The sequence below is a fragment of the Muntiacus reevesi genome, chromosome X (genome assembly GCF_963930625.1).
Source record: "Muntiacus reevesi chromosome X, mMunRee1.1, whole genome shotgun sequence".
In the NCBI taxonomy this organism is placed as follows: Eukaryota; Metazoa; Chordata; class Mammalia; order Artiodactyla; family Cervidae; genus Muntiacus; species Muntiacus reevesi.
Window position 1 is genome coordinate 65,258,450 of NC_089271.1, and position 11,346 is coordinate 65,269,795.

Consider the following 11,346-nt stretch of genomic DNA (forward strand, 5'->3'; position numbering starts at 1 on the left):
CTGCTGTCCTTTATCAGTTTGAAACCCTCTGCTCTCATCTCTGGAGAGATGAATGCTGAGGACTGTGGTGGCTTCCTGAGCCTGGGGTGGAAACCTGGGGGGAAAAAAACATGGCTGTCCCACATGCTACTTCAGCTCTGAAAGGCATATTCAAAGCTGGAAAGTCAGAGATGTACATATGTCCCCTCCGTCTTGAACCTCCCTCCTATGGCTGATTCATGTTGATGTATGGCAAAAATCCAACCAATGTTGTAAAGCAATCATCCTTCAATTAAAAAAATAATTTAAAAAAAAAAATATTTTTTTTAAAAAAAGCTGGAAAGTCTTTGGCAGCCATCTGGACAATTCAAGGGCACCCTGTGACTCACTGTGTGGTGATGGTAAGGACTCAACTTCCCCCAGCATCCTCAACTATGGAAAGGAAGAACCAAGGAATTCTGACCAAGCTATTGGCAAATGCTTCTTGACAAAAAATTGGTGATCCCGTCTCTTTGATGACAGCTGCTGCTGGGGGATCCCTAACCATACCACTAACATTCTATGTTTACCTCCTCCAGGTCACAGCAACAGCCCAGCAGGCAGTGTGGCCCGCTCTACCACCTCAGACATCAGGCCCAGCCATTCAGTTCCAGAAAGTGTTCATGGAAGAGTTGCACTCAGTCAGGAAGCTCGGTTCCCAAATCTCACCTCACCAGTATTAAGAAATCCTTCTAGTCATCCGGAAGAACCTTTCCAAGCATGGGGTGCCACAAAACCCCCTGGAATGGAGAACATGGGAATGGTGTATAGCATTCCTGGTTCTTGCAATGGACCAACAGAATCGACATTCTCCGCTTCCTGGAAGGGAGATGCTTTTACCTATGTGACTCCAAGTGCCACCGCTCAGAGCAGTCAAGTCAATGAAAATGGAAAAAATCCTTCCTCTGGGAATTCTTGGGTCTCTCTGCATACACTGCCACCTCTTGTTCCTAAGGAGGCTGCTGCCCTCTTTGTCACTCGTGATATCCCAGCAGGATGCAGTGGGCCTGCTGGCTACTCTCAGCATCCTACTCAACGAAGCCAAGTATCAGAACGACCCTCCAAGATTGGTCTTCTGACCAGTGGTACCTCAAGGCTGGAGACCGGCCCAGGTGGGGCCAGCAGGTTCCGGGAGCGGTCACTGTCTGTACCCACAGATACAGGTACCATGGATGTGGACTATGAGGAGGAGCAGAAGGCCAGTGAAGCCTGTGCCCTACCTTATACCAGTACGAGTTCTGAGGGCAGTAACAGTGCTGACAACATTGCCTCCCTCAGTGCCCAACAGGAGGCCCATCACAGAAGGCAGAGGTCCAAGAGCATCTCACTCAAGAAGGCCAAGAAGAAGCCTTCCCCTCCGACTCGCAGTGTCTCACTGGTCAAAGATGAACCAGTCCTCTTGCCAGAAGGTGGGTCAGTACTACCCAAGGACCAGAGGCCCAGGAGCCTTTGTCTCTCCTTGGAACACCAAGGACATCACTCATCCCACCCAGATACTCAGGGTCACCCACCTGTGCCAACCTTCAAAGACCCAGAAGGTACACAATTCGCCCATCACTGGTATCTTACTGACTGGAAGTCTGGTGACACCTACCAATCCTTGTCCAGCTCCAGCACTGCCACTGGCACCACAGTCATTGAGTGCACCCAAGTTCAGGGCAGCTCAGAGTCTCTTGCTTCCCCTTCCACTTCCAGAGCCACGACGCCTTCCCAACTTTCTATCGAGGTGGAGGCCAGGGAGGTATCCTCACCAGGAAAGCCTACTGGGCTGATGTCACCCTCCAGTGGATACTCCAGCCAGTCAGAGACACCAACACCCACTGTCTCCATGTCCTTGACCCTGGGCCACTTGCCCCCTTCAAGCAGCAGTGTCCGGGTGCGTCCAGTGGTACCTGAGAGGAAGTCATCACTACCCCCAACATCACCAATGGAGAAAATGTCCAAGTCACGGCTATCGTTTGACCTACCATTGACCTCTTCAACCAACCTGGATCTGTCTGGGATGAGTATCTCAATCCGAAGCAAAAACAAGGTGAGCCAGCATCACTCAGATACAAATTTTGGGGCCAAGATGGCCCAGAAAACTAGCCCCAACCAGCCAATCATGCCCATGGTTACTCAGTCTGACTTACGTTCTGTTCGCCTGAGGTCAGTCAGCAAGTCTGAGCTAGAAGATGACATCGAGAGCCCTGACTATGCTGAGGAGTCAGGAGCTGAAGTCTTCACCTTGCCAGAGAGGAAGGTGAAACCTCCCATAGCCGAGAAGCCCCCTCTGGCCCGAAGGCCTCCAAGCTTAGTCCACAAGCCCCCATCTGTCCCCGAGGAGTACTCACTAACTTCGCCTACCTTGGCTATGACTCCTAAGAGTTCAATTCAGCACATAAGGCCACTCCCTCAAGATATCTACACAGTGGTGCGGAAATCAAAGTCCTCCAGCTTCCCTGAGAGCAGAAGCCCAGGGGAGTCCATAGCACCCTCATCTCTTGTTTTCACGCCTTTTGCCAGTTCCTCTGGTGCTTTCTTCTCAGGAACACAGCAACCTCCCCAGGGAAGTATGGAGGATGACGGCACTAAGGGGAGAGCCCTGCCTGAAAGAATTAGCCTCCAGAGCCAAGAGGAAGTTGAGAGAAAGAAAGGCAAGATTCCACCTCCTGTACCAAAAAAGCCCAGCGTGCTGTACCTGCCTCTCACTTCACCCACGGCTCAAGTGGAGGCCTATGTGACTGAACCAAGACTGCCCCTCAGCCCCATCATCACCCTGGAGGAAGATGCCAAGTGTCTCCCAACTGATGACCACCTGCCATCTGCTGGTACAAGGATGACCTCAATGCCACAGTCCAACAGTGAAAGGGAAGCAAGTCCTCCAGGTTAGTAAAATGTCTGTGGGCTTTTCCTTTCAATCCCAGAAGAGACAAGAGTGAGGATGGGGTACCAGAGGCAGAAGCAAATGCCCCCAGATAATGAGCCTGATCCCAAGGTGACCAAATCAAGAGGGGACACCTCTTGAGGTTTGAGTTACTCTAAATTGGTTTCACTGCCCTTGGGATCAGGACTGATCCAGGGGTCAGGGGGGTTTCCACAGTGATCAGTGGAGTATGGGACAGTATGGAACAGTCTACCCTGGAACCCCCAGTGGTGAACTAATGAAATCAAACTAGGTCTCAGCACCCTAGGACCTTAGGAACCCATCTTCCTCCTCAGGCAGGCATCTCCTGCCCTAAGAACAGTCTCTCCATCTCACTAGACAGCACTTTTCACCAGCTTCCACTAAATTTAGTTTCATTCATGGGATTAAGTACCCTCCCAGTCTGAGTTCAAGTGCCATAGCAGGCTGGCGGGCTTCAAGCAGTGTAATATTTTACCACCAGCAGCTTCTCTTAGTGTTTTCTAGAGGAAAGGGGGCTCACTTTCTTGGATGGTTTGAGCCTATCTCTGCCTGGAACCATAAGACCAAGCTAGATGATATTTCTCATCCTTTTGGGTTTTTTTTTTTCTTGTCTTTTTATGCTTTAACTGTGGTAAAATACACATAATGTAAAATTTACCATCTTAACCATTTTGAGGGCTTCCCAGGTGGCACTAGTGGTAAAGAACCTGCCTGCCAATGCAGGAGACAGAAGAGATATGTGTTCAATGACTGGGTCAGTAAGATCCCCTGGAGGTGGAAATGGCAAGCCACTCCAGTATTCTTGCCTGGAGAATTCCATGGACAGAGGAGCCTGGTATGCTCTAGTCTATAGGGTTGCAAACAGTTGGACATGACTGAAGCAACTTAGCATGCATGCAACCATTTTTAAGTGCACAGTTCAGTAGGTGTTAAGCACATTTATAGTGTTGTGCAACCATCACCACCATTCATCTCCAGAACTCTCTACATCTTGCAAAATTGAAGTCAGTACCCAGTCAATAATAACTACCCATCATCCTCTCCCCCCAGCCCCTGGCAACCACTCTTCTACTTTCTGTCTCTATGAATTTGACTCCTCTAGGGACCCCATGTAAGTGGAATTATATAGTATTTGTTTTTTGATGACTGGCTATTTCATTTAACATAATGTCCTCCAGGTTCGTCTGTGTTTCTCATCCTTTTTGAAACCCTTAACACAAACATCAAAATTTTATGACCTTCCTTAAGCTGAATTGGATTTTCAACATAAGTTAAATCATTGTAACTAAAACAAGCAAACAAATCAAAGCCACAAGTAATTTTAGAATCAGCTTCCTCAAACTCCACAGGCTCCCTCTGAGATTCAGATTGGTCCCACTTCCACCCACTGGTTGAGTCATTGCTTTAGATTGTTCTCAGCTCCTTGAGTTTTAAAAATGATACATTTAAAACAAGAGAATGATCAGGCAACCTGAACATTGTTGTAATGGAAAAGGCAGGAGAAAACAGGGACCCAGGCTGGTCTTCATCACTCCCTCCACATTGCGCAGGCCAAATCACTAACCTTTGGAACATCTTGTTCTCTGCAGAATGGAAACAGCAAGTCTCTGCCCTGCTGCCCTCCCAGAGTTGCTCTGAACATCAGATGAAATACATCTGAGAATGTGCTTTGTCCTAATGATTGTGGTCAAAGTAATTCTTTCTGGTTTTTATGCCTAGGGAGTTCGATGGAACCAAGCACTGAAGAAAAAAGTGTAATCAGTGATAAAACAGCCGAATGGATTGCAGAAGATGATGATGACGTGTTTGTGGCTTCACGTACAACTGAAGATTTATTTACAGTGATCCACAGGTCTGGGCCAATTTCTTTAATTCCCATTATAATTGCCTTCTCTCCTTATACCAGAAGAAAAACTGCTACCTCTAAGCATTAGAGTGGAAATTGGAGACTAAGTTCAGATGTCCACGTATGTGAACACAGACCAGGGCCTCACATCTCTGATTCACTGACATCTTCGGGTGAAGTGGAGGAGGGGCAGCCAGGGAAGGGAGGACCAGGTGCGGAGTGAGAGGCCCCTCGTCTCTTAGCAACCACATGGCCTATTGTGGCTCCATCTGCTCTCTCACAGCTCTGCCTACAGTCAGAGACGTTTAACCCTTCACAGAATTCTCATACCAAAAAAAAAAAAAAAAACCTCATCAAAAAGTAAAGTGAGACACCAGGCTGAGCATCAAAGTAGGAACTTAGCCAAAGGATGACCACACGGGGACCCAGTTATTGGACTGGGGCACAAAGCAGGGATTCAATAGTGAGGAAACTGGAAACAGCCCAGTTACTGGAGTTGGAGCACAAGTTCAGAACAGGATCAGCTCCCAGACTGTCTTGATTCAGAGTCACTGAGCTACTAGCCTTGACTCCTTAAATTCTTCCTTGGTCCCAGAACCTGGGCAGGACTGAGCCGGTAGACACAGGCCCAGTGACTCCATACGTGGACATTGAAAGGAGTATAGGGACAGGAGGAACTCTGAGGACTTGGCAGAGAAAGAGAAAGCTGGTAGTACAACTGCTCACAAAGCATGGAAGTTCCCAGGTCATGTCACTGACACTCACGACACTATATGAAGCAGTAGAAAATGTTTGCGCATGAATTCACTGAAAGCACACTTTCTCTTATTTAGGTCCAAAAGAAAGCTGCTTGGCTGGAAGGAACCTGGTGAGACCTTTGCTGGCAGCAGCCGACCAAGCTCCCACTCACCAGTAAGGAACCCACCTGAGTCTCCGGTCAGTGAGTTGGCTGCCTCTGCAGGGTCAAGCGGCAGTGCCAACCTAGATGCTGGCAGAAATGATGATTTCAAGGCCTTGCTACAGAAGAAGGGAAGCAAGGCAACTCCAAGGTCCCGCCCCTCAGCAGCCGAACTGCTGAAGACCACTAACCCACTGGCTCGGCGAATTATTGCACAATTTTCAAAAGACTACAAAACCCCTGATAACCCCAGTACCTAAGCCCTGGGTTCAGCAAACAAGGTTTAGTTACTAAAGTTGAGTAGAGAAGGGGGAAGAGGAAAAGAGGGTTTTGAAAAAGAACATAACAAAAAAGCCTGCATTTCTTTGACGTTAACTTACACTCTGGACAGCAGGAGAGAGGCCACATCTAGAACTAAATTTATCAGGCACTTTAATCATCTTCAGACATTTTACATTTTCCTACTTAAAATCTTGCCATTACTGAGTACCAATTTTCTCCTTATTTCCCCCAGTGGTATGCACTTAGAAGAAATTCTCAGATGCAAGGGCACATGTGCCATCTTTTCAACCAATCACCAGACTGCTCCATCCCTGGCTCCTGTCACTGAGGGGCGCAGTGAGAGAGCAGTTTGAGGGCTGCCAAACCCAGGGGATATAGGGTGCCAATGCTGATTATTCACTTTCCCATCAAGGCCCTGATGACCTTGTGTGGAGAAACATAAGGACTCTAATGCCTCTTCAACCACAGTATAACTCTCTCCCATGAGAGGTTTGCAGGTGTGCACTTATTTCGGCATGGGGTTGATTGGATGGCTTTTGTAGTGCAAAATATGAATGTGACTCTGTCCTGAACTTCATGCCTATTTCAGTTTGATTGTCTACACGGAGATCAGGGTGATGAGTTTCAGTAAACATATAGACCCCCCCCCCTTCTCACTCCTCTGCTAGAAAAGATCAGAACTGGGTTGCTTTGTATGAACCAAGTTCAGTCAACAAACAAGGCAGTCATCTGTTCACTCACATCTACCCAAGGTAACTCACACATGTGCTTTGAGATCCTTCAAGCATCTGCCACCAACGATAGCTAGTGTCTGTGCCCAGCTCATGCTGCATTTGAAGAACTCTGGTTTCATTTGCATATAGCATTCATTACAGGAAGTCATTAGCTGAAGGAAGAGCATCTTCAGAGGCTCAAGGAGGAGAGAAAGTAAGTGCAGCTTGCCCACCACCATTCAGTTCAGATTGTGGTTTGTGGTTGGTTTTATTTTGTTTGAAGGAAATCTTCCTCTGTTCCCAAGCCGAGAACATACACACTAAAAGGATAGATCGAAAATCTGAAAGGCAGCCTTGCAAGTTACTGTGGTCCATGACCCCCCAAAAAAGGGCTACTTTTTGCCATTTAGGTTCTGCTGTTTGACCAGTTTTCAATTAACCATGCTAGGGGAGAAAGTAAGAACTTTGTTAAATGGGATGCTGACAGAGCACCAGAACAATCATTATGACCCCTTCCCCCCACCCCCTACCAAAGCTTATAGACACTAACTATTCTTGTCAGTTCAATTTTCTAAGCAAAGCAAGAGCCGTGATTCATTTGATTTTCATATGTCTGGTTTCTGAGAGGTTGAGGGGGAAAACAGCTTTGAACCAAGAAAACTGGCTGACCAATATGGAAAATTAATTGTCCGCCATTCCCAAGAGGGAAAAAAGAAAGTCAAATGAAATTCACAAAGAGGGTATCCTGACCTCTTCCTCCTTCACCCCCTACCCAACAGATTCATTGGTCAACCTCTTGGAGGATGTGGAAATGTCCCCCCAGAGACAAGCAGATCTTGATTTTGATAGGTCTCAATAAGAAGCAAACCCTTTAGCCCAGCTGCCCACACAGCAGACAGAGCAGCTGGAAAACCACACTAAGTGCTGACGGGACTTGGGCCTCTCACAGAGAAGGCCTAGGCCTGGGCCCTTGGTTGGTACAGTTTGGAATTCTAGACTTCTGAGTACAGACCAGGCCCATCCACTCCCTTACCATTAGCACCTCCCCCTGATTTAGACAGAAGCTACTTCAAATAATAGACAGTTACCAAAAGCTCAGTTGCTTTTGAAAGCATTCCAACTAGTTGGTTCAAAGGCCCTGACCAGATTTCAGAGGTTTTGCCTTAAGTAAAATAAGATTCATTCCTAGTCTTAATTTATATACAAATACCACACTTGTCTGCCCTCGACTCAGAATTTCAAAGGACAGAAACATTTTCCTCTGTGGGGAAATGGAGTGTTCATTCTTTTGCCTAACAAAAGTGAAAGACTGCCTGGGCCCTCTACTCTTGAACCATTATTAGCTATAAAACAGAGTATGAGACTCACATGGTATAGGACTTGTTACTTCTGCTGACTTTTTTGGAAACTTCTTGTTTGCTACTTTTGTCTCTCCCCTCATTTTGCTGCCTCTGGTGGTTTTCCCCAAAGATTCTAAAGCCGAATACCCAGACATCTTGATGTTTTTCAATTACCCTGTCTTGCTTTCCTTTGCAATATTCTGCATGCCTGCAATTTTTAGAAAGTCTCATACATCTTTACTATGGCCCTCCAATACCCAGTGTTGTTCCCATTAGCAGAAAAGGATTCGGGGCAGAGATGGTGTGGTCAGAGGTAATATTGAGGACTGGTAATAATCATTTAATATTGCAACAGGTGGACCTAGTCCTAAACAAACAACCAAACTATAGAATTTCTGTCAGTCTTTGATGAACATCATACCAGACAGCTCTCCTAATCCTTGCACTCAATGTTTTGCTTCCCCTTGTTTATCATAGCACCAACTCTGTCTCCCATCCAGGCACAAGCCACAGTGTTTGCTGCCTTCTGCACATACTCTGCCAAGACTAGAGAAGAGAGGCAGAAAGCCCCTTCCAGTAAGGCTTTCAGAAAACCCACTGTTGCCACTATTACTAGTGTGAATAAAAATAATAATTTTTGAAGGTGGAATACAGAAGGGATTCAGATGAAATGAAGTTAGCCCCAGGAAATCAACTACCTATTCAAGTTGTTTCTGTCCCTTTATTTCCTCTGATTCCAACTAATAGCAGCAGGATTCTCTGCTGGACTGACTTCTGTCTAGTCAAGGGTAGAGGTAGTCATCCCCAGGGGAGGAGGTTAATCGGTAGCTAAGAGCACTTTGCCCTTGGTGGGTATTCATTATGTGTTTGTGGTTCAAAGGTTGAGGGTGGAAAACAAGTCATTCTCAGCACAGCGGGAATATTTGCTGCTGTCTCTTGTCCTTTGCCTGCCTCAGTCTCTCACCTGGGCCTCCCACCTGGCCCCAGCTTGTCCCTCAGTATGTATTCCTGTGAACTGCATCCCTAGCCAACAGCTCACCCTTTAAAGAGGCAAGATCATAGGAAGCAAAAAAGCTCATGCTAGCTTACTGACCACAAATCAACCAGTTGATCTGGAAACATTACCTTGAATATACAAAGACAGAGGAGAGTCTGCAAGGCTCTTATAACAGGAGTGTCACCAGACACCCATTTTAATTCTCCAGTGACACAGGTCAGATTGTGATCCCACAAGACCCATCAGTTTGAGCAGATCTGTCCATGCACCTGCTCTCTTCCTCATCAACAAACTATTCCCTAAAAAGACAAGTTCATAGTCAGTGCTCTGTCCCTCCAGTACAGCCTTCAATTATCACCAAGTATGTAACACAATGGCCAGCCTTCACTTTAATATGATTTGCCAGGGCCAGGGCTAGAGTGGGGTGAGTGAGGCACCTGGGGTGCAAAATTTAAGGAGGCACCCACTCTCAGGGCCATGTAAGTGCCTTACCCTAATCCCGGCCTTGCAATTTGCACTCTGTAAAGTAATATCAATTTAACTTCTTCCTACGGACACATACGTTTCTTCTGATTTGAGGGGTGGAGGATAGCTCCCCATCTGTTGTTGCACCAAATGTTTCATTGCCATCAATTTTTCCATGGTTCTAAACCTTTGTATGCCTATACATCAAAGACTCTTCAATATTATCAGAAAACATGGCTGATTTCTAAGTAACCTGCTCCAAGTGGCAAGTTAGCACTCATTTCAGTAGGAATACTGACAGGGACAGCCCTTCAGCAAAATAGTGAATGAGTTGGAGGTCTGTCATTGGCATCCTCTGTCTTTTTCTGCTCCATTTCCCCCAGACCTTACTTCTTGGTACCAACTCTCCTGAATGCCTCTCCGTTTGTCCTCCTCCTTGCTAAGTAAAGCATGCTCTCAGGAAAGGAATAAATTCCTTTACTTTGAGATTATAAGGCTTACTGAAACCTCTTTGGGGGGTCATTTGCATTTTAACAGGGAAAAAGCCTTAAGCCAAAGGAATGATGTTCTACTTGTAGAATTTTAGGCATCTATCAGTTACAGAAGTATATTTTTCACCATGGAAAGGTCAAATTCACTGTTAACTAATTCCTAAATATAGAAAATATAATCTCCTGGAACTATCTGAGTAAATTGCTGATGGTCAATTAAATTCTCATTCTCAGTGCTGTTCAGTGTAGTTTCTACCAAGGGAGTCTCAGAAATGGCTACTCAAGACACTGAGAAGGCCTAGATAATTCTTATTGTACCTTAACATTTTTACACAAATGCAATTATTACTACTTAAAAAACATAAGGATTTAAAGAGTTTGTGAAAATGTGTCTTGTTTATGAAAGGTGAAACTGTCCAATAAGTGCCAGATCAGTGTCAGCCATCTGGTATCAGTAGTGATTATTAAACTTCCTCAAGGTGCAACTTTATTGCACGCAGCCTCGACCCCAACCCTTATCTGTGTTTTGTGCTACCACTTTCTCTTGGTGTGAGAATGAGACCAGATCTATTCCAGAGTATGGTCCCTCCAAAGCCTTTGTGTGTATTTCAGCTATAAGTGACTAAACTATTACGGATTTAAAATGATGAGAGAGTGAGAAAGAGATACAAAGAGCTAACTTTGTGAAAGGGCAGCAAAAATGATAAGGATTTTAACAAGGATACAAAATAAATTTTTAATAATCTGAAACATTTTGTAGAGGAATACAGTACGAAATGGTCATAGGCACACATTTGAGGCACTTTTAATAAGTTTAGCAAAAAATTTTGCATAAGTAATGAGTTATGTGAAATATATATCTACTTCTGTTCAGTAAAGCCCAAAATCTAGGCCAGTGGTTCTCAAAGTATGGTCCCAGGACCAGCAGCAGCAGTATCCGAATAGTGTGTGTGTGTGTGTGTGTGTGTGTGTTCTAGTGATGTTACTTCTTCAAGCTCCTGAGTCACTATAGCCACGACTCCAAATGATTCTAGCCTTTCCTATCTTTTCTGCTGTCATTACATTACATGATCAATCTTCTGCCATGTGACTTATGTTATCATGTTCGTCAGATAATATGTTTATTTGGTGTTAAGTAATTATCATATTGAATTAACTACTTGCTCAACCTGCAGAAACTTTTGATTTGACTTAGCCAGCACATCTGGCCTGTTTTTGGTTTAAAAACAATTTTTTAATCCACAAATAGGAAAAAGAAAAGGTGTTACATTTGTTTGGTACTGCCAACCCTTAAATGTCTATCTTCCCTGTGGTGGCTATTCTCTAGGGAGGTTCTTATAGAAGTAGATTTGATTTTTAAGACTTTGCATATTTGTGGAATTTGATATCAACAAATTGCAAAAAATTCT

General features: G+C 45.2%; 1 protein-coding gene across 1 annotated transcript in view; it reads left to right on the forward strand.

Moving 5' to 3' along the window:
- NHSL2 (NHS like 2) overlaps nt 1-10,888 on the forward strand; it is a 307,160-nt gene extending 296,272 nt beyond the window's left edge. The window contains exons 4-6 of the mRNA XM_065915921.1: nt 558-2,885; nt 4,625-4,757; nt 5,585-10,888. Of these exons, the coding sequence (XP_065771993.1) occupies nt 558-2,885; nt 4,625-4,757; nt 5,585-5,909 (2,786 nt within the window). The 3' untranslated portion in view covers nt 5,910-10,888. The remainder of the gene's footprint in view (nt 1-557; nt 2,886-4,624; nt 4,758-5,584) is intronic.
- The last annotated feature ends 458 nt before the right edge of the window (nt 10,889-11,346 follow it).